Source organism: Pseudorasbora parva, chromosome 25, assembly GCF_024679245.1.
Source record: "Pseudorasbora parva isolate DD20220531a chromosome 25, ASM2467924v1, whole genome shotgun sequence".
NCBI classification, from domain to species: Eukaryota; Metazoa; Chordata; class Actinopteri; order Cypriniformes; family Gobionidae; genus Pseudorasbora; species Pseudorasbora parva.
Window position 1 is genome coordinate 15,739,162 of NC_090196.1, and position 25,467 is coordinate 15,764,628.

General features: G+C 36.3%; 1 protein-coding gene across 2 annotated transcripts in view; it reads left to right on the top strand.

The window, feature by feature from the left end:
- otud7a (OTU deubiquitinase 7A) overlaps positions 1-25,467 on the top strand; it is a 113,261-nt gene that overhangs the window by 33,805 nt on the left and 53,989 nt on the right. For both annotated transcript variants that reach the window (XM_067436971.1, XM_067436972.1), the window contains exons 2-3: positions 12,342-12,457; positions 18,682-18,812. In XM_067436971.1, coding sequence (XP_067293072.1) covers positions 18,728-18,812 — 85 coding nt within the window. In that variant the 5' untranslated portion in view covers positions 12,342-12,457; positions 18,682-18,727. The remainder of the gene's footprint in view (positions 1-12,341; positions 12,458-18,681; positions 18,813-25,467) is intronic.

Sequence of the window (25,467 nt, forward strand, 5' to 3'; positions counted from 1 at the left end):
TCATGATTAAATGGTGTATAACATCGTATCTAAAATGTATTAGAAAATTACAAAAACCTCTTTAAAATGTCCTGTGAAATCCATTCTTGCAAAGTCTGTGCCAAAATCCGTTTTGCACAATGCTCTTGTTTGTCAACATTCTTAAAGCTACACTATGTAACTTTGTAATTTTTGTCCGTTAGAGGGCGCAACAAAGTTGCCGGCGCCATTTCTGCTTTTCCATTCATAAGTATGAGGTAACGCAGCTCTGTTTACCATATTAGATACATTTAAGTGTGTTTAAAATTATGTTATGATGTTACTCCGTGCGTTCGCTCAGCGGGCGCTGTGACACTTAAAGCGTAAAGCATTTTAAAGCGTAAAGCGTTTCTGCCAAAAAAAAAAGAAGAAAACGAGAGTAACGCATATACGACGCAATTGACAGGTGACTCCCTCAGATGTCCCGGCTCCTTGGTTAAAATAGCAATTTTCTCACAATTCAAATACAAATACAAATAGTTGGAAACCTTGGGGATATTGTAAGAACTAAACAAAATATATCAACTGTCCTGGTTTTTTCGATATTTTACTGGAAAAATCCTACATAGTGCACCTTTAAGTTAGCCTGACAAGCCAGACCCACATCAAGATGTTTGGTCTGGAAACTCACCATAGACAGGGCTCAATCCGAGGGGCGGGATAAACGGTTGTCTTTCAAACTCCCTCTGCACGTGATAGGATAGCGCTACACCAACCGGAGCAACGACGGTGAAGGGGAGCTCGCTGACTGATTAAACATTCGCGGTATCCGGTCGGCTAAACTCCGAACACATCTTCCCTTTTTAAGAATGACTTCAGTGCCGTTCTTTGTTCTTTTCTCAGAGGAAAGCTTAACTCCAAGTCTTCCAGAGGCGCGGGCAGAGCTGATTCGAAAGACCGCCGCCATTTGCCAGTTTCTGTGTTACTAGAAGCACGCAAACGCAACTCGGCCGTCGTCATTATGGCCCCGCCCGCCGACTCTATACACGATGTGATTGGGCCGTCCAGATTCTGAGGCCTACAGCTCAGATAGGTATTGAGAGTTGCTAGACCACACTTGCGGGCAAATTATATTTGCTGCCGCTAGGGTGCGTCTAGATTTCTAGGCTACCTTTAAGTCTGAATCAGGATTGAATTTGTTTGAAATTGACACCTTCCTTAATACTTACACCTGAGTAGATGAAACTAGCGGTTATGAAGGGGCGTAACATCCCCAAAACACGCGCAAAGTGGTGCCAATCACAAAACACTGGGCCAGCTAACCAATCACAGCACATTTAGTATTTCGGATGGAGGGGCTTCATCAAAACCGGAACAAAACGGTGTGCTCTGGTCAGACAGGGGAGAGAGGTGCTTTAATGTAAAATATATGAAAAATAATGTGTTTTTTGAACAATCATGCATGAAAGCATATTCTAGTACACTCAAAAACAAAATGAAGACATTGTAAAAGGGCATAATAGGACCCCTTTAACATTTAGGACTGATAATTGTCAATTAGACAGTTTAGTAAAAGGCCATCTGTTTTGCATAGTTAGCATAGTTATCCTGTGTGTTTTTAGGGACACACATCCCCTAGAGAAAGCTTCTGGATAAAACTCAGGTCATGTCCTTTTATGTGAGAATGTTCTGGTATGTTATGACCCATACTTTCATCATCATCAGTCATCATCCACAGTGTCGCTCTCCTCCAACACATTCTATAACTGATAATTAGTAAGCCACACCTTTTGCTGTATGAATATTTAGAAGTTGGAGGCATCAGATGGGATATCAGTGTTAATGTTAAGGGATGATGTTTGATGGAAATAGTGCTGTGCGAGCACCTTAGTCTCAGTGAAATTCTCACTTGTCAGCAGTGCAAACAAATGCTACACTGCCACGAGCAATGTGCAGCCAGAACCTTATTGGCCATAAGCATGTCTACAGGGATTCAAGCTGAGAATTGGAATTTAGCTGCAATTAGCGACTAGCAATAAACAACAATGTATTGTAACAGAAGTAAATTCTTTAATTTTTTGTAGAAAATGAGAGTTGGTGGTTGTCACGTCAACCCACGGACTAAAAAAACAACCCATGGCAGCAGTGTAAAAGTAGATTAGGGACTTGGCAACACTGGTTATGCAATAAGTTATTTGTATTGAGTATGAAGTTATCACTCATTTGATCTCTGGGCTAGTTTCTCAGTGTTACCAAACAGTAAACAGGCTACTGTGTTGTTTTACTGTGGTCTATTTTTCTCTACCTCTCGCCTGATGCTTTTTGTTGTGGTGACAGGCACAGAAGCAAGTTCTTTTGATCATGAGAAGCTTCTGCACGACATGCAGAGTAGACTTACAACAGACCCTCGACATTATACAAAAACACACTTATCAGAGACTGAGCCAGCACTGGAGCCATAATTACACTCATCTATTTGTTCCATCTGCATAACCGTCTTATGCTAGCCTGACAAGCCAGACCCACATCAAGATGTTTGGTCTGGAAACTCACCATTGACAGGGCTCAATCCGAGGGGATAATGCGACCTGACCAAAAAGAACAAAATGTTTAGGAATAGTTTGAGGAGCACAACAACAAGTTTGAGGTGTTCATTTGGCCTCCATATTCCCCAGATCTCAATCCAATCGAGCATCTGTGGGATGTGCAGAACATACAAGTCCGATCAATGGAGGCCCCACCTCACAACTTACAGGACTTAAAGGATCTGCTGCTAACATCTTGGTGTTTCTTTATGTGACATACAGGCAATAAGAACAGAATTGTTTTGATTACATATTGACTTTAATTTAAAAAGTTAAATATTTTAAAATATTGCTGATGGTATCAGATGGAAATACCATGTCCTGTCACATGGTTGGTTGCAATGAAGGAGGAATGCTGGATCTAAATGCAGCAGTTTAAACATTTATTAACCCAGAACTCAGAGAACACTCCTAATGGAACATAGAACTGACAGTGAACAAAAAGAAACATTGGGCTTAAATAGAAGGGCAAACAAGGAAGCTCACAAGATAATGAAGAGACACCTGGATGGAATAATCATATCAATATGTAACCATAGAAACAAACAGGCTAGAATTATAGTATGGTATTACCATAGTACATGTCCCAAAACATCATTGCCACAGTAAAAGTGTAGTGGAAATGACTGATGCTACAAGAACAGGATGAAGATTTGTTGCTTTGAATACATGTATTGAATACATGTATTATAATTTTACATCCATCTAGACCTCCATACACAAACAAGTGGGATGAATCAAAATGAGTTCCTATGTTAATCAACGGTATGCCGTCCACTTAACCTGCAACTTTTTGTCTTTAATGACTCAATTAATATGAAACAACAACTTTGACTATACTAGAAAGCGAGTCATAAGAAGGTCTGAATGGCTCCTTGTTAGTGTGCAAGTCATAGAGAGGCTCTTATAGAAGGCAGCACACAGTTTTGTAAACTCTGAGTCTGGCATTGTTAAAGCACACATGGATGAATGAGCACTGCGTGACATGTCCTGGGTCTTATTTTCATCGCTGGGCTCGTATCCCAGAATTCCCTGGGGTTGCTAGACCTGCAGCTGTGTCTCTTTGGCTTTGCAGGTCTATGAGGTAATCGGCTGCATGTTGAAGGCTCAGAGTAAGGGAACGCAGCCAGGCGTGTGTGTGTGTGTGTGTGAAATGCGTACTGCATGTACCTGAAGAGCACCTGTGGAAGCGGTAGTTGGGAGCACTTGAATAATGCAACACACACAGGTGTTGTGTGAATGCTGCATCTCTATTGGCAGGTGTGATCGATGTTGCTCATTATGTCCAGGAGTGTCAGCAGAGATCTTTAACCTGTCTTCACCGACGCTTCATAGATCAGCGATGGATTCATTTGAGTACTTGCATTCATCAAGCTTTATAGACATGACAGCAGTGTCAGTTCCATGTCTCTAGTCAAAATAAATCAAATATGTTGGGCATGTATTGTTAACGTGTGGTTGCTAGTCACACGTGCAGAAGAAGACTTGCAGTATACAAAAAAAAAAACACCAAGTACAAAACGAGAACTGATAAAGAACTACTGAAGCACAGGGTTATAAATGCAGGTCTGAACAAAGGCAACTAAACAGACACAGGTGAAATAATGGGTAAATAAAGAAAAAAAAACAAGGAAATAATCATTAACAAAGGAACCAAAACTAAACAGAATGGGAAAAGAGGAACAGAAGAAAGAACTGAAATTTCAAAATAAAAGTCCACTAAACCGAACATAACCCTGGCATATAATATAATATAATATAATATAATATAATATAATATAATATAATATAATATAATATAATATAATATAATATAATATAATATAATATAATATAATATAATATAATTTAATATAATAACTGCATGTTCATTTCTCTGATTAAAATTAGCTTATTATGGTCTAGCTTATTATGTTATTTTGTATATTATATTAAATTAAATTACATTATATTATGTTATTACATTTGTGTATATATGTGAAAATATATTAATTTATAGTATGTTAAATTTTGCATTACATTATACATCAACATCATATTATATATATATATATATATATATATATATATATATATATTATCTATATTACAATATATATAATATAATAATTATATATAATATTTTTATTATATAATATTATACTATATAATATTTTATTATTCAAGTCAAATTTAATTGCAGAGTGCTTTTGGGTGGCAAGAAAATCATGATGTTATATTAATATTAATATATAATTGTATTAATGTTTTCAGTGGATATATATACTTGCTTTATATATATTATATAAATTATATAATATGACTATAATAAATATTGTTTCAAGTTTTTATTATTGTATTTAATATATGTTTATGTATGTTTATATCAATTATATTATGTTATATTGTACATAATATGTCATTACAATACTGTATCATTATAATACTATAATCTATTATAATTATTTAATTTGTACAAAAAAAGAAATTGAATACACTGTAAAAGAAAATCAGGTCTCCAGTTGAAAATTTGCAAGTGACTGATCACATCCTTTTTTTTTTTTTTTTACAGTGTATATGTCTATGTACATTTAAGTTCATATTAAAGTTTTTTGAATTTTAATAACTTAAACACACACACACACACACACACACACACACACACACACACACACACACACACACACACACACACACACACACACACACACATACACTCAATGTACATATTGTAGAGAAATTGTGAGTAATTGCTTCCCATAATTCTCACACTTGCTTTGCATATCAGTTGGGTGTGATAGCACATTTTTCCACCGCTGCCAGACGTCTGACACTCTGAAAATAAACCTCGCAGCCTCTGAGCGCAATTCTGAAGGTTACTGTGTTAAATTTAGCCGTGGAAACATTGATGATCAGCGGGAGAACAGGGAAATGTGATGAATGAGTGCGTGGCTGTTGTTGATGGTGACAACGGCTTCTCTGTCGACTGTGAGCGCTGTGACAGAGGTGAGGCTTTGCAGCTGTGTGGAAAGTGTTTTAGATCGTAGGTGGAGGTGAGAGCGAGGGTCTTTCTCGTGCTCACACTTTCACTGTGAATGTTTTCTAGCTTGTTAACGTGGGCTCATAAATACTAGAAGGCTGCGGGTCCTTGTGCGCCCAGGTCAATCGCAGCATGATGTGTAAACAAACTGGTTCATGTTTTCTGTGAATGCACATGTGGGTGGAAAGTATGTTTGTCTAATAAAGAAAGTATGTTCTTTTCCCAGTTTTTCTAATTATCTCCATATATACTTTTAAAAGCTTTCTTCAGAAACCGTGGGTGTCCATCAGAGGTGGTATATCTGTACTCATAACTGGACCCACTATTCCTCATTTCTTAAGAAATGAAAGCTGCAAGTTTGGCTCATTAAATGAGCTGTCAAGGGAAATCAAACCCCTTTTGGACCCCTGAATGAATCATTTCAATAAAGGTTTTTTTGTTTTTTGTTTTTTTAACAATAGGGTTTCATTTGTTAACATAAGTTAACTAGTCAACGTAAATGAAAGCATAAGCATTCTTAGTTAATCTTAGTTAATGGTAATTTTAACATTTACTAATACATTATTAAAATCAAAAGTTGTGTCCGGTTATATTATATTATGACACTGAGCAAACATGAACTAGAAATAACTAACATTGACAAAAATTATAAATATTGTAACAAATGTTTTGCTTAATGTTAATTATTTTACCTTAGTGTAAAGTGTAGTCTTAAAATTTTGAGCCTTAAAGGGTTAGTTCACCCCAAAATGAAATGTATGCCATTAATGACTCACCCTAATGTCGTTCCACACCCGCAAGACCTCCGTTCATCTTTGGAACACAGCTTAAGATATTTTGTATTTGGTCCGAGAGATTCTGTCTCTCCATTGAAAACATAATATGCACATTATACTGTCACTTTCCAGAAAGACCAGAAAGGTAATAAAAACATCATCAAAGTAGTCCATATGTGACATCAGTTAGTTAGTTAGAATCTATTGAAGCATCGAAAATACATATTGGTCCACAAAAACTATTAACTTTATTCAGCATTGTTTTCTCTTCCGCTTTTGTTTTCAAACCTCAAATAAAGATTCAAACGGTTATGAATCAGCGGATTGATTCATGATTCGGATCGTCAATATCACGTGATTTCAGCAGTTTGGCAGTTTGACACGGGATCCGAATTTCTTCGGGAAGAAAATTTCTTCATAATGAATAAAGTCGTAGTTTTTGTGATTTTTGGACCAAAATGTATTTTCGATGCTTCAAGAGATTCTAACTAACTAACTGATGTCACATATGGACTACTTTGATGATGTTTTTATTCCCTTTCTGGACATGGACAGTATAGTGTGCATTCACTTGCATATGCTCTCGGACTAAATCTAAAATATCTTAAACTGTGTTCTAAAGATGAACGGAGGTCTTACGGGTGTGGAACGGCATTAGGGTGAGTCATTAATGACATAAATTTCATTTTTGGGTGAACTAACCCTTTAAAGTGTGTGTGTGTGTTTGTGTGACGCCTCCTGTTCGAACTGCCCCGCTCTAAGCAGGACTCAAACCCCAGGTGGCTGCAGCCTCTTGCGTCAGTTGCTAGAGCGTTGTTTGAGATCAGAGGAGTGAGGTTTACCTGCACTAGCTGCTCTCCATTACACTCTCCATTCACTGGCACCAATGTAACCCGTCCTGTTCTAACTGCCTGCTCCAAGTGGGACTCGAACCCAGGTCCACCGGCATAAGAGTCGGACGCTCTAACAAGGAGGCTAAAGGCTGCAACCTCCAGCGTCAGTCGCTAGAGCGTCTCTTGAGATCAGAGGAGTGAGGTTTACTTCCACAGCAACTACTAGCTGACCTCCGTTACACTCACCCCACTAAACTTTACTCCCACCCGGGTCACGGCACCAATATAACCCCTCCTGTTCGAACCGCCCCACTACAAGCGGGACTCGAACCCATGTCTGCGAGCATTAGAGTCGGACAGCAACTACTAGCTGGCCTCCGTTACACTCACCCCACTAAACTTCACTCCTGCCCGGGTCACGGCACCAGTATAACCCCTCCTGTTCGAACCGCCCCACTACAAGCGGGACTCGAACCCGTGTCTGACGGCATAAGAGTCGGACGCTCTAACAAGGAGGCTAAAGGTTTACTCACACAGCAACTACTAGCTGGCCTCCGTTACACGTGCATGCGTGTGTGTGTGTTTTAAAAAATCCATGGCATCCGCCCCATCACAGAAAGGACAAATTAATAACTTTTTTTACCATATAATATAGATTTTACTGGTATCTGCATTCTGCTCTTTAAAAAATAAAGAACATTTCTAATAATAAAAATAATATTTTAAATAAAAACAAAATATATATTTTTTAATATTCATCAAAATATATATTTGGTCCATTTGGTAAAGAGTAAGACTGTAAACTTTGAATTTACATTTTTTTTTTAATTGTATTAATTAAACAGGTTTTTAAGAGCACATTCATGATATAAAGTGGCTTAAATGGGGTAGACTTGTCATTAGTCTCTTGATTAGTCTATTCTCTCTTCTTCTCTTAACCTCTTTTCCTAAAAGCCCTGACCTTTGACCTTTTGGCTAATGTAGATGTCCATCTCTTCCCCAGTCTAATGCTGTGAAATGAGACTCAGCCATTCTATAAATGGCTTGTCAGAGCTGTGAGCCGTTATCGTGAGGGCTGGATGAAATGACAGGGAGGAGAGGGAAATGTACAGAGTGCATAGCTGTGAATTATGTGTTGTGATTCTTGCTTCTCGAGGTTACAGCCGCTCAAAAGGGCTCTAGCTGTAGAAACTGCTGTCGTATGAGACTTTTGGGCCTGCTGAGGCATCAAATATATGTATTGTGTATGCATATTATTTCTGTGCCTGTAGAATGACCTCATCGCTGATAGTATACACAAAAACACACGTCTTACATCTTAAAGGTGGGTTAAGTCTTATTTCAAAACCGTTTTAGAAAAAGGACACGGGCGAGTGGAATAACAAACTTGTAGCCAATCAGCAGGTAAGGGGCGTGTCTACTATTGTTGGTGAGAAGAGCGCTCGCTCTCGCTCTGTGCACGTCATTATTCAAAACACACGAGTCACACATGACGGACATTAACCGAGAACTAGGCTAATATATGCTGCTTGACTATGCTCGTGTGTCATATTCGCTTGTTTGTCCATTTGCGATCATATTGTGTCTCACTTCAGCGATGATAAAGACCCGTTCATTTCCACACCGTATGGAGCATCTAAATCTCATCACTTTGTGTTTCAAGCATCAGCTCACACAATGTCTCCGTCAAGTAAGATACTATACTCCTAATATATGTTTGTTTACTCTTTTCATGATCTATATATTCTATATTCATTCCCTTATCCAGTCATAATTGTAATATGTCGTGAGCTAGACTGTCGGCTCGTGTACTATAGAGTTGTTCATGAGAACAGTTTGATCGCTATCTCTAATCTTGTCATAATTGTAATATGTCGTTAGTTGGACTGTCGGCTCGTGCTATAGAGTTGTTCATGAGATCAGTTTGTGATTTTGTGATCGCTATGACTCTAATCTTGTCATAATTGTAATATGTCGTTAGCTGGACTGTGTGCTTGTGGACTATAGAGTTGTTCATGAGAACGGGTTGTGTGTGTCTTTGTGATTGCTGTAACTCTAATCTTGTCATAATTGTAATAAGTTTGTTAGTTGGATTGTCTTGCTCGTGTACTATCGAGTTGTTCACAAGAACGGTTTGTGTTTTTGTGATAGAAGGGATGACTTTTTCATTGAATTTTCGACCTGGATTAGATACACACAGATTCTGCCATAGCCGTTGATGCCTCTGCTCTGGACATACATATTTACGTATGTGTGGGGCGGCGCTAACAAAATAGGGGCGAGACCCTTTTGGGGGTAGGGGTGTGTTTGTTTTGGTGATTATACCAACAACGGTTACCAGAAAGCACTTACCCCACCTTTAACTAATATCATAGTTTCCACAAAATAACTTTAGCTGCTACTATCGTACGTTAATATGGCATCTCTTTTCTGCTGTTTTATTTCTTTTTTATGACATTGGATAATACCATTTTTATAAAAATAAATAAAAAATAAAATTGGATTAAATTAACCAAACTACCTAAAAATCATCTGTAAAAATAAATAAATAAATAAGAATAAAATAAAATTGCAGTGATTTTCTCTGTATTCAGTGCAAGTCTATGGGATTTTTATTCCTTTTTTGGATGCGCAGCAAATGAATATTGAGTATCGAGGGTTTTGTTTTTACTCTTTTAACAAATATTCTATGATATTTAACTGTGATTTTTCTTTTCTTTGCACACCACATGACTAATCTTATATCTTAAGTTTTTCACTAACACTCTCTTAAGCTCTTGTCTCCTTGGTAAAAAGTTCACAAATTTCCTTTTAGCAAAATTGTTGGTTGTAATTTGTGTAGCAATATATTAATGATTATATATGACATGTTAATATACATATATACATACCACTTGTAATATATTATTATTAAATTATAGAAATTGCTGGTTATATACAATAATGCAACACATATGCTACTTTTGTATGAAGGACAAGCTTTGTAAAATTATCATATTAAATTCATTATATTATTACTTATTTTATATTAATAAACAAATTATTAATTATATTATATTAATTACATTATACAATTCGATAAATTACAGATTATATATAAGAATGTTACATTTATGTTTTTATTTTTGTATGAATAATTATATACAAGCTTATTACTATATTATGTTAATTATATTATTACTTATTTTATATTAATAAACAGTTTATTATGTATATATTATATTATATAAATTACATTGTTTTATGAAATACTATAAATTACAGATTATATATAGTAATGTAACATTTATGTTTTTACTTTTGAATGAATGATTATATACAAGCTTTGTAAAATATTACTTTATTATATTAATTTTACTGTATTATTACTTATTTTATTTTAATACACTGATTATTATTTATGCATTATTTAAATTACATTATATTATGAAATTCTGTAAATTGCAGAATATAATGTAACAATTATGGTTTTGTATGAATTATATACAAGCTTTGAAAATTATTATTTTATTATATTATATCATGTTATATTATAATAATATATTATTATATTATATTATATTATATTATATTATATTATATTATATTATATTATATTATATTATATTATATTATATTATATTAATTATATTATATTATATTATATTATATTATATTATATTATATTATATTATATTATATTATATTATATTATATTATATTATATTATATTATAAACGACTCATGTTCAGGTAGATTGAAACTGGTCCTGTCAAAAACCGTTAATGTGAGCAAATGTATCTAACCTCTGCCATTTCAGAAACACACACACACACACACACACACACACACACACACACACACATGTTGGTCTATGTGGTTTACAGGGACTCTCCATAGGCGTAATTGATTTTATACCGTACAAACCGTATTTTTTATCCCCCTACACTGCCCCTACCCCTAAACCTACCCATCACAGGAAACATTCTGCATTTTTACTTTCTCAAAAAAACATCATTTAGTATGTTTTTAAGTCCATTTGAATTATGGGGACATTTGATATGTCCTCATAAACCACATTTATAGTGTAATACCAGTGTAATACCCATGTAGTTATACAAATTTGTGTCCTCATAAACCACATAAACAGGCTCACACACACACACACACACACACACACACACACACACACACACACACACACACACACACACACACACACACACGTTTGCTTTTGTGACATATGGGGACATTCCATATAGGCGTAATGGTTTTTATACTGTACAAACTGTATTTTCTATCCCCTTACACTGCCCCTGCCCCTAAACCTACCCATCACAGGAAACATTCTGCATTTTTACTTTCTCAAAAAAACTCATCCTGTATTATTAATAAGCATTTTGAAAAGTGGGGACATGGCCCATGTCCTCATATTTCACAGTCTCCTTGTAATACCTGTCATAACCATGTCATTATACACATATGTGTCCTCAAATGTCACAAAAACATGCCCCCCCCCCCCCCCCACACACACACACACACACACACACACTTGCTCCGTGGTCTCAGAAATACCTTAATAAATTCACAGGGATTGATGTGTGTTATCAGATGGTTGACAGGCTTTGTCATCTGCCATGAAGGAGACTGATGTTCCTCTCTCACGAGGACTAGTTCATGTAAAGCATTACATCACTGGGATCACTTTCTCTCTTCACTCGCCTCTCACACTCCTCATCTCTACTTCTTCAATTCGGATCTAATCAAATGATCCATCTATCAAATATTTGATACATATTATCCCCTGAATGCTATAAACATTTCCATAGCAGTATCTTTTTCAACACATCTCAAAAAATGTATTGTTTAACAGCATATATTGTAAAGGACAATTTTCAGTCTAAATACTGGCGCATTGAACAGCTTTCACTCAACGTTTAAAAAAATGTAGAGTATTTAAAAAATACTCACTTTCAGCAATGACCACTGCTGTTGCAAAAAAAAGGACATGAATATTTGAGCAAAAACAGCAATATTAGATTGCAGGGGTTTTTAAGAGGGTCAGTGGGATACTGGGTCACGCTTGCGTAATGTGTCTAAGTCAGACTACATTAGTGTGGTTTATAGGACACAAGAGTTTATGTGAGATTTGTTCACTAATCGTTTTCTCTCTCTTGCTCTCTTTTTCTAGGCCTGCATTTGAGCCCGAGTCTTCCTCACCTGCCAGCCATGGACTAGACAAGAGGCGAGTGAGACCTCAGACATGACCATGAGGCGGCCGCTCAACTCCCATTGAGAACACAGAAAGTAAGAATGCCTCGTCATTTATTCAGATGGTTTCACAGGAACATCACGAGGCCCACGCGGATTCTGTTTCAACAGAAGCTCAGCAAATTAACATTGAATTTGAATACCCGCCATTTAAATTCAGTAAAGAACTGTAATATTTCAACTGTTAGAAAGTGCTCTTTGTACAATCTCTAAAACATTTGTCATTTTTATTAATAATTCTTTTAAATCAATGTCTGATAATTGTACAACTCATTGTTTCTAAAGGAATTCATTGGTCGAAAAATACAAAATAAAGTATTTTGTTTTAATAAATTGTTTCAATAAATATAAAATATCAGATTTTTTACAATCAAGACTTTTATGAATTGTATTAATACTTATTTGAAATCAATGTCAGTTTATCATGAATAAATTGTTTCAATTAAACATGATTATATTATATTATATTATATTATATTATATTATATTATATTATATTATATTATATTATATTATATTATATTATATTATATTATATTATATTATATTTTTACATAAATTATAATTTATGTAAAATAATATATTTTTTGATATTTCCCCAAAATATTATTCAGTGATTGACTTGAGAACGGAATTAGTCTTATTCATTATTACAATCACTAAGTTTTATAATTGTTTTAAATCAATGTCAGTAAATCATGAATAAATTATTTAAATACAACATTATACTATATTATATTATATTATATTATATTATATTATATTATATTATATTATATTATATTATATTATATTATATTATATTATATTATATTATATTATATTATATTATATTATATTAGTTGATGTGGATGCCACCTTTAGTTTTACCATTATATAATTATTTAAACATTATTTAAACGTTATATAAATGCCTCATTCATTCATTCATTCATTCATTCATTCATTCATTCATTCATTCATTCATTCATTCATTCATTCATTCATTCATTCATTCATTCATTCATTCATTCATTTATTCATTCACCACAACACTGTTAATTTTTCCTAATATTCCTAATATGTCATGCTGTGGAGATTTTTGAAATGAAAGTAAGCATGTTTACGGAAGATCTAGAGGGCTATTTCTGTTATTTGAACCCAAATGAGCACAGACCATATCAAAATGTTTCGTTTTTTTAAACTAGCAGAAGGCATTGGCCACTTGATTTGCATCTAGGATAAACTTCAGCATAAATCATCCTGAATCCAGGATTAGTGTGTGTACAGTAGTTGCTGTACACAATGCTAGAAAGGAAATTTGGCTGAGATTGTACTAAAGGTTTTTGGACTGTGGCTTCTGACATATATTTATGCCTAAGTTTTACTGGATGAAGATCAGTGTGATGGTATTTACCTTTTATATTACAGAAAGGGTCATTGGATGGGCAATGGATGCGTAATTTAAATTTATGTGAGGTGTTGTTATACCCAAATACATTCCAGTGGTTTGAATATGGAACTGCTGGATATTTTGAGCCCATGGTTTGAGTGTTTTACTGAACTGGTTTTGCTTACGGTTTGCTTACCAGCGCAGTCCCACACATACCTCACAATGCAAAGAACAGGATTTAAGTGGGTCAGCTAAACTGCTGCTTAAAGTGCTGGACTTTCTGATAAATAATGCAAGGCATATGAAAATATTTTTTTCCTTATCTTTATTTGATGGAGATATATGTTTTTGGTGTTAAAACACAAAAACATGTAATGATAGATATTCAGAATTAGTCGTTTCTTGGTTATTTGCTTATCTTTCGAAGTGTGAAATAGTAATAAGTATGGCTGCACAATATGTATTGGAATAAAATTGTCACCGTCAGTGAAGCATAGCATTTACATGTATAGTTCATGATACACCGTTTTTCTTTGCTGGCAATTCGTCTAAATAAAAGCTTTATGGTTTAACATTAGACAATAAAAAATAAGAATGATTAGTATTAGTAATACTTTTACAATAGTCATTTTACAATAAAATTGTATTATTTGTATTACTTGATATATACTAACAGTACAAAAGTGTTATTACAACATACAACACTTTCTTACTGTATTTCTTATTTTGTTTAATATTTATATTTAATAATAATTACAAAAAAATCAGAATAATTATAATAATTGTATAAATAATTATTATTATTATTTATGGTCATTTTGAATTGGCCTATTAAGTGGATAGTATTTTTTTTTTTCTATTTTCTTTTCTCTCTCTCTCTCTCTCTCTCTCTCTCTCTATTTTTGTTGGTAACTTTCAATTTATGCTTACTGAAACTGGTTCTTGTAAAAAGTGAACCCAATAAACACAAATTTGTCCAGTTGGTTCAGCCTTACAAGGATTTCAGACTCAAAATAATTCCTCTGAGCAAAAAGTACCATTTCCAATTGTTTCAAATGTTTATATTTTCTGCACACCCTCCAAAAAATCCCCCCACTTGCTCCTGAATGATTTATTATTTCCAAATAGAGCCATTCAAGTAATAAAATTCCTGTATCTTTTCATAATGCAATATACAGTATATTGCAGAAGAAAAAATACAGCACATTTCTAATATAATGCAGCCCTAATAGTAAGTATGATATATAAAAGTACTGTACTTATAACAAGGGGCAAGTGTTTACTTGTATTTAACAAGTATTTACTATTTAGTGTTTAGCATTTGTCCTTGAAGACATGACAAGCCTACTAACTTATATCACTGATCATGTTGAGCATAGTATTGCCTTTTATATTATTTTTTCAATCAGTTAAAAAATACAATTACATTTCAAAAGCAAAATGCCTACAATTTTTACCTCTGAATACTGAGTTATATATTGTATGTATCTATGTATACAGTATACACCAATCTGGCATAACATTATTGTGTTGGTCCCCCTTTTGCTGCCAAAACAGCCCTGACCCTTCAAAGCATGGGCTCCTCTAGACCCCTGAAGGTGTGCTCTGGTATATGGCACCAAGATGTTAGCAGCAGATCCTTTAAGTCCTGTAAGTTGCGTGGTGGGGCCTCCATTGATCAGACTTGTTTTTTCAGCACATCCCACAGATGCTCGATTGGATTGAGATCTGGGGAATATGGAAGCCAAATTAACATCTCAAAACTTGTTGTTATGCTCCTCAGACTATTCCTAAACCATTTTTGCTTTGTGGCAGGATCGCATTATCCTGCCGAAAGAGGCCACAGCCATCAGGGAATACCGTTTCCATGAAAAGGTGTACATGGTCTGCAATAATGCTTAGGTAGGTGGTACGTGTCAAAGTAACATCCACATGTATGGCAGGACCCAAGGTTTCCCAGCAGAACATTCCCCAAAGCATCACACTGCCTCCGCCGGCTTTTCTTCTTCCCATAGTGCATCCTGGTGGCATGTGTTCCCCTGGCCAGGCCACCTTCTTCCATTGCTCTGTGGTCCAGTTCTTTCAGGGCTGGACAGGGGTCAGCATGGGCACTCTGACTGGAGTGTATTCCGTGTATTCTGACAACTTTCTATCAGAACCAGTATTAACTTTTCAAGCTACAGTAGCTCGTCTGTTTGATTGTACCACACAGGCCAGCCTTCACTCCCCACGTGCATCAATGAGCCTAGGCCGCCCAAGACCCTGTCGCCGGTTTACCACTGTTCCTTCTTAGGACCACTTTTGATACTGACCACTGCAGACTGTGAACACCCCACGAGAGCTGCAGTTTTGAAGATGCTCTGACCCAATCTAGCCATCCCAATTTGGCTCTTGTCAAACTCTCTCAAATCCTCGTGCTTGCTTTTTCCTGCTTCTAACACATCAACTTTGAGGACAAAATGTTTACTTGCTGCCTAATAAGTCCCACCCACTAATAGGTACCACGATTAAGGGATAATCTGTTAGAGGTCATAATGTTATGCCTGACCGGTGTATGTTATATTTGTATATTTGACATTTATATTTTATTTTACCACATTATGTATCAACCACACAGGTTGTGTAAGTCTGCGATTATGTAATTCTGTCATCTGTTAGAACCTGACAACATCTGGCAGCACAAATGTGACCAAAAGGCAGAAAAGGAAACCAGCCGTTAGTATTGTTAATGTGCTCGGTCTCTTAGAGGGTTAATGATCTCATCTTACGTTTAATTCTGCAGGGTTAGTCAGGCTTCTCTAATGGATGTAGCAGAATGTTTTTGCAGGTTTTGTAGTCTTACTCAAAGTGCAGTGGATTTGTATCGCTTGAAAATTGATTCCTGTTCGGTTTAGATTAGTGGCCGAAAATATGCTTCCCGCAAGTAAGCAAACACGTTGAAATGCTTGACTAGTGCATTGTGAGCATAACTTCTCTTTGGCTCGCAGACCTTCTTTGTGTGTGTCTGTTGTATTATTTCCCTGTGAAAAATATGAAATAAAGTGACTAAAAGAATTTCGAATTTTGAGTGTGGATCACAGCTTTATTCTTGAAGTGATTAAATAGATTTACGCACCAAAACAGCATATAGGTATGAGAGGAGAGAGCTTGTTTGTAATTGACACTGTGGAACTATAATCATAAAATCTCATTGAGCAGACTTATCATGTAAGCACATGTTGTGTTACTGTGATTGTAAGAACTTAAGCATCGATGAATCACTTTAAGGAGGCCATTTAATTAAGCTGGTTCACCTGAGCCAGATTGGAAGTGTTTCTGTGGGACCTTTACATAAAAAATAAAGCACTGCTGCTAATAATTTCAGCCTGAAAACAAAAACTATAGGCTATATAACATTTGTTAATATAATATAATATAATATAATATAATACAAAATAATATAATGTAATGTATAACACAACCGAATTGGCTTTCTAAATGTGCAATTTACTAACGAAATTAGAGTATGATAAATGAAAAAAAGGCATTGTTGTTTTAGCCCAAATTTTGGTCGAATATGGACAAACCAATTATTTTTAATTTTATTTTTAACCCAATGTTTGGATTTGTCCATTTGGAATCAAACCTGGGTTGATAATACATCAATAATTATCTAAATGAGCTCATTTTAGACTAATGGGCATTATAAAGTACCTGGGCATATAAGTATTCACAGGCTTTGCTCAATACTTTGTTGAAGCACCTTTGGCACCAGTTACAGCTTTTTCTGTTGCACTCGGTAGGAAGTTAAGCCTTTTCTCTACTGTGGGCAGCTCCACATTCCTCTAATTTTTGTGTCATGCTCTGTGGATGGTGCGGAAGCTGCTTGCCATCGGTCCAGTCATCCGACACACGGCACACGGGCACAGATAGACAGTCCTCTGTTATTGCAGCTAACCTGTAGGTGTTGCCCCCTCCCGCCAGAATAGTTGGTTTGGACTGATCTCACCAGCATCAAACAATGGCGCATTTCATAGGGTGATGACAAGAAAGGCCTTGAGCAGAATGTCACAGCCAATATAGCCCAGCATAAAAATCCCACACGCAGTCCGCATACTGTCATCACAGTGTTGAAACATCACACCAGTCTGTCCGCTGTCCAGCTGTATGACTCACTCACAGGGCCATGTGACAAAAACACACCAAAACACACACACACAAACAGGTTTTGACCCGCCACAACTTAATGTCTTGGCCTGTTCACACCAAAAATGATAACTATGAAGATAACTATAATGATAAATATTAGTGTCCACATCAATATGATTTTTGACAGTTGACAGTTTTTTTTTTGGAATGTTGTCCACTATAAAGTACTCAAGCATTTTCAAATTGTTATTCTTGTTGACTCTGAAACATCATAAAAGGCTAAAATCATCAGTAAAATGCAACAAAAGCCCACTGGGACGATTCAGGGAGACTAGGCATTTTTTTTAATCGATTGACAGCACTAGTTTTCAAATGTATCCAGATTAGTGCAGATGTAACCTTGGTAAAGCACAATATTTCTCGCTTGTTCTTTTCTCTAATTAAGCCACATTATACCCAACAGCTGTGCCTCACGGTCTCTTTGGGAGTTTGTTAGTATTCCTAGCAGTACGGTGGGTTAATCATATCCAGGTGTCTCACCGTCAGCTGTTGTGAGATCAGTTTCCAGACACGTCTCGCAGTCATATCACCTCAGGCGTCTCTGAATAATCCAAATGTGATCAAATGCAACTTTCGAACTTCAAATAATAGCTTGATGTAGCAATACTTTATTTTGTGTTTGACCATTTTTGTTGATGTTTTGTCTTTTACATGATGCTCTACACTGATTTATATGATGTTTTATGTTATTTCTGTGTAGATGAGAGTGTGAAGCTGCAGGGCAGGCAGCACAGCCACATGATCCCATGACTCTGGACATGGATGCGGTCCTGTCAGACTTTGTTCGGTCCACAGGGGCAGAACCGGGTCTGGCACGTGACCTGCTAGAAGGTAAGATACCTGATCTGCACCTTTTTTGATGCTTAAGTACTGGATGTTAACTTTGCTCTGATTTGTAATGTTTTATTGGTTATTAGTTGTAAATGCATAATTTTATATTTAATGGTACCTCATTTAAGCACCCTAAAAATATTTGGGTCACTTCTTACGAACTTGACAAAATGTCTGACAAATGACTGTCCTAGTGTGAAGCTCTCTGGGCACAAGAGCACTTGAGACCCCGGTATGTAGTCCAGGTCCACGCTGTAAAAATGTATAAATGTGTGCGGTGAAAACCAGCCCTGCATTAAAGACCCACACATGGCAGATCAACGTGCTACTAGCCTACATTTCTCTCCAATACTGTAGGAAACTAAACTGAATGTAAAGGATTTCAACTGTGACGAATCTGACGATGATTGACAGGGCAGTTAACGGTGACGGGACTTAACTAAGCGACAGAGTCCGTTAAAGATGACGAAATATTATGTCCCGAAGCTTGCATATTTTTATGCTACACACTCAAAAGAATGTACTTTTTCTTCACAAAAAGGGTACATACTTTTAGGACATAGTATAAGTAGGCGAATTGGGACGCAGCATGTGTGTTTTCAGTACTCTTTCAGAAGATGTGTAATAGCGCCCCCTACCGTATAACAGCCACGGAAAAACGGAAAATTTGAATGATGAAAATTTCCATCAATGGCAGGGAAAGAGTTATGAATAAATGGGAAAAAGTGACGTGTGAAGTGTCAATGCCTCCATCGCAGTAGTACTGGCCATTCACGCGATAATCCGCAAATCAGTTTGAATAAATATTGGTGTTAATGAGAAGACTAAATTGGTTTAATTGAATCAAAATTAAAACTCACCAACTTAGATATCACTGCTGTATGCCACCTTAAATGTAACCATGGCTCCATTAGAATGGAACGAGATGCTGCGTCTGATGTTGAAGCTGTGAGAATATCTATTCCGATCTTGCTTGGTACGAAATCCACTGTCAAATCTACAGTGGCATTGTACTTGAGATTTAATTTAGTTTCTAAATGAAAGAAACTTTTTTAAAGAATTGTTTTACTTATTTCAAGTGTAATGTCTAGGCTAGAGTGCTGTATGCTTAGACCTGTGTTTCAACCGCCTGGTCTCTTTTGGCTCCAGATGCAATTGAAGATCCCAAGGGCTCTGGTTTTCTGATGTGATAAGGGTTTTGTGCTGGACTACTTTCTGCTCTGAATGGCAGCAGGGAGGGCCTGCCACGGTGGGCGGCCGGGCAGATTTAGGGCCCGGTGTGATGGCTTTACGACCAGGCTTCCCCAAGAGACCTTTGTGCCCATTGAGTGGAACTCACTGAGGAGTGGAGGGCCACAGATATTGGCACACAAGTGCAGTCTGTCCAGAGGAGATGGGCCAAAAAGAGAAAGAGTGAGAGACACATCGACAAACAAAAAGGCAAGGCAGAGGAGAGAGAAATATTCCCTCTGTAGAAAATATCAGGACAGAGAATAGAGCCAGCAAAAGAAAAGAAGTGCAGCCTTTTGAGAAATTATGTTCAAAGAAGAACAAGAGAACTTGAAGGTGAAGAAGAATTAACTATATCACTGTAAAAAAAATTAGTTGGTTTAACTTGAAAAAGTAAGTTACCTGGTTGCCTTAAGTTTTTGAGTTCATTGAAATTAAATATTTGAGTTAATACAACAAAGGAGAGTTGACGACCACTATTTTTATTTTCTTAGGATGTTGCTTAAGAAGATAGCACTGCCGTACAAAGGCAAAAGACCTTAACTTCAATTTTGGTCAAAATGAGTTATTGCCATTTTTGGAACAATGGACATAACTTTTATCATGTGGAAAAATATCTTGAGTCAATTTTGTTCTTTTCTGCTAAAAATAGGATGTTGTTTTTGCCATAACTTCCAAAAGCAGAGCGAAAGCAAAGGCAGAAAACCTTAACATCAGTTAGAGTCTTTTGGCTTTGTTCCGCTGCACTTTAGAACGCTGGAATTCAGTTACGCTCGAGTTAAGGCACTCTGCCTTTGTTTTACCAAAGTTAAGATTTTTGCCGCGCTGAAGTTACGGTGTTATGCCTAAATGTACTGAAGCACTTTTGCCAAAACCATAAACAACGCGAGTGGGTTGGTCACGCCTCACGACACACCTCCCCTGGCCTGGCGAGGAGAAAACATTACACACAGACCACACTAGCAGATATTAGATCGCAGCCTACCTTTGTTTTTTTTAAACATGGTCAAAATCCATGGAAAACAACATCCACTGAGAAGACAAATCCATTGTTTAAATCCATCATGTGCCGGCGGGCTAGTCTAATCTATCAAAGTGCAAAGTTGTCCGGAGGTTGACCACTATGAAATTTTCCCAGTTAAACAGTTAAAATGCTGACAGCTAAACGGTGTAAAAGTGTGACTGTAGGGGATTCCGACAGCGGGACCTACAACAGTCTGCCGCTAAAGCTACTGTATGAGCTAAAAGACACAAACTGCTAGCATTGGTCACTAACTGCTGTCGATAAAACAACACAGACGTGAATAAAGGTTACGTTTACTTAAAACTGGTAAAACTCGTGGTGCATTTATATTTGTTGTAAAATACCCCTTTTGTCATTTAACATATCATAGCTTTAAAAAATATTGAGAATTATTCCATATAAATTATTTTGAATTATTAATGTTTTATGAGTCAAACTAACATTTTTGCACCAGTATTAAATGTTACTAAAAATAAGACAATGAACAGGGGGTAGCCTACAAATTGTTTCGGTAACACTTTACAATAAGGTTCATTAATGTATTAACTAACATGAACTAACCATGAGCAATATATTTGTTACTGTATTTGTTAATCTTTGTTAACGTTAGTTAATAATAATAAAGCTGTTCATTGTTAGTTCATGTTAGTTCACAGTGCATTAACTAATGTTCACAATATTTTATTAAAGTATAGTACATGATGAAATTAACATTAATAAAGATTAATAAATGCTGTATACATGCAGTTCATTATTATTGTTAACTAATGCAGTTAACTAATGTTAACTAACGAACATTATTGTAAAGTGTTACCGATGAAACACTTTACAATACCATCTTTTCTATGATGTATTAATACAGAGTTTTTTCATTAATTCTGGAAAACATACACACAATGTCATCAGATATAAGCATATTCCAATACGTTTTGTCAGAAAAGGGCGAATGGTATTTGAGAAAGGACGTATACATATTACTGCCATAGCCAAATCAAACCTTTTAAATGTAAGAAATATTTGTGGAAGGTTACTTTATTAACCTCTTAAAGTGTTATTTTACTTAAATTAAGTACAATGATAAAGTTTTAAAATGATCCAGTACAGTTGTAGCCTTCTCATTATTTTTTTATTTTGTAATATTCTATTGATATAATATTAAGACTTACTAGACAGAACTCACTAAATGTTAATTTAAGGCTATCATTGTTATCATATACATATTTGTATAGAGTGATAAAGTCAAAATGATCAATAAATTAGAAGTTAAGGTATTTTGCCTTTGTATGTCCCATTATTGTTTTGCAGATAATGCAAAGGCAGAATACAGTAACTTCCGAATAAGGGTCAAAGGTCAAGTTTGAGCTAAAAAAAAATTAATGTAGATAAATATATTAATTATGACAACTACTTGGCAGATTTTCAGTGTTCTACCTGTCATACAATTGGCTGGACAACAAAAAAACTTTAAAGTCATTTTTCTCAGTTTCACACTCTGGTGAGTTAAGGTCTTTTGCCTTTGTAGGGCAGAGCACCCCATATAGACAGCAGACAGTGAGTCAGCTTATTGGATTTTGTAAAACCAAAGAAAAGTGGTATGACAAAAAGAAAGTAGAAAAAATAAGATAACACTTTGACTTTCAGTTTTTTAAGGTACTCGGGTCAAAATGGGTGAATATAATACATACAGTATTTCCCTAAACACACACCTGCTTCAGCTAGGCCTCGCTCAGCATCAGCTACAAGTGTTGTCCTCAGCTGCCTGTCCAAGGCCACATCCATCTGAGGCCCACCCCTTAGACACATCACACGTTATCACATGATCATACTACATATCTGTTTGGAGCCTGACACTGATAGAGCAGTGCTAGTAACAGGCCTTTGCTTTACCATCATCACCTTGGTGATATTTCCAAGAAATAATTTTTGACAGGTCATTACATTAGAGCATATGTGTAACTCTAAAATGAACTTACTATAAAAATTGATTTCACTATGATTTCATAGTGTATTCATAGTGTATTCATAATATATATATATATGCTTAAATGTTTCTGAAAATGTTATAATATTTTTTCAAATAAACATTCATAAACTATTATAACCTTTTTTATTTTATTGGTTTAAGCTTTGTAATTGACTTAATTTAGTCTCATATGTTATCATTAAATTGTTATTTATCATTCATTTGAATAAGTCACGGAGCCCCTTAGTTTCAGTGAAAGAAACTCTTAATGCTTCAGCATACCAAGACATTTTGGACAATTTCATGCTCCCAACTTTGTGGGAACAGTTTGGGGATGGCCCCTTCCTATTCCAACATTACTGGGCACCAGTGCACAAAGCAAGGTCCATGAGTTTGGTCTGGAGGAACTTGACTGAGTCCTGACACGATAGAACACCTTTGGGATGAATTAGAGCGGAGATTGCGAGCCTTTTCATTTAACATCAGTTCCTGATCTCACAAATGCGCTTCTAGAAGAATGGTTAAACATTCCCATAAACACACTCCTAAACCTTGTGAAAAGCCTTCCCAGAAAAGTTGAAGCTGTTATAGCTGCAAAGGGGGAGTCAACTCCATACAAAACCCTACAGATTAACAATGGCATGTCATTAACTTTTGCCAATATAGTGTATTTATTTGTTTATTTATACATTGCATATAATAATGTTGGGTTTCCATGTTTTATGGGGACATTTCATAGACATAATGACTTTTATACAGTGAATACTGTATATTATATCTCCTAACCCTAACCTTATCTCTAAACTTACCCATTACAGATAACCTAAAAATAACCATTAGAGAACATCCTGTATAAGTTCTCTTTAGGTTAAAAAACCTCGTGTGACTGACCAAAAGACCATTAAGCAGCATGTGCGACAAAGACCATTGGTGGCATGTTGTGGGTGTTTCATCACAAATCATTTTTGATCAGACTTAAAGAAACAATGAACAATTCCACAGGCCACAAATAACACATGCAGCAGCAGAAACGCCTAGTAATATAGGAACATGGCAGCACAAATAGGGCTTTGCAAACATATAGAGAGGTTATTGAGTGCATGTTACATAAATATCACGATCCGTGCAGTGCTTTGAGCACTTGAGAGTGTGTGTGTTATGGCTGGGATGCTGTAGACAGCTGGCAAGGTCTGCGCTTTCGGCCAGCCTTTGACTAATAAGTCCACTTATAAGTCTCATTACATGCCCCCCCCCCCCCCCCCCCCCTGTTCAATAGTTCCACTTCTTCTTGCACGTATGCGTGGAGGAGATGACAGAGAAAAGTTCCCAACGTTCAACCTGTCCGAGCGCATGTGCAGGATGAGGAGGACATTCCTGACGTTTTTTTTCTTCTTGGAACTGCCTCACGTTTATAAGCTTCCTATGATACAATGGATTACATAACCCCACAGTGGGAGAAAATCACCATTTTATTTCCAGACCTAATAAACATGTGGATAGAGGTTTTTCCCCCCAAGCTTTTGCGGGTACAAAGTATGTTTTGCTTGACTGCAGCTGAGACATTTATTTGGGATCTAGGGGGAGGACGGAAGGCACTTCATACCCTTTTCATTCATAACTACAGCTTGTTAGAGGCAGGATTGTTTTTGTTGGAGTGAAATGTCAGCGGTGGGGCCATTAAAAGAGCATTAACAAATAGCTAATTGTGAATAACAAGCCTCACTCTCACAGCAGTGCCTCGTGGTAGAGCAGTTAGTACTGATCTGAGAACGGTCTTGTGTGTTTTTTTTCTTCCGATTGCTAAAGAGAGCTTGAGGTAGCCTAGAAATCTAGATGCCCCGAGTATCATCTAGCAACTCTCAATGCAGTCTGAGCTGTAAAAACCAAACTATGGTCAGGCCAATCACATCGTAAATAGAGTCGGTGGGCGGGGCTCAACATAATGATGGCGAGTTGCGCTTGCGTGCTACTAGTAAACACAGAAGCTGGCAAACGGCGGTCTTTCGAATCAGCTTTGACCGCGACTCTGGAAGACTTGAGCTAAGCTTTTCTCTGAGAAAAGAACAAAGAACGGCACTGAAGTCATTCTTAGGGTGCTGACCGGATTCGGCGAAAGTTTAATATGTCAACTAGCTCTGCTTCACCTTCGTTGCTCTGGTTGGTTGTAGCGCTTTCCAATTGCGTGCAGAGGGATTTATCCCGCCCCTCAGATTGAGCCCTGTCTATGGTGAGTTCCAAGACCAAACATCTTGATGTGGATCTGGCTTGTCAGGCTAAGATTGAGGCAGGGAGGGGCTGATCCTAGATCTTTTACTGAGAATCATACTTGCTAGAATCATTTAGCTGTTATATTAGCAAAAAGTCCTCAGAGATGGGTTTAAGTGCACATTCGCACAGAGATAATAGGATTGCTTATGCAACATCTAAAATAGCTGGAT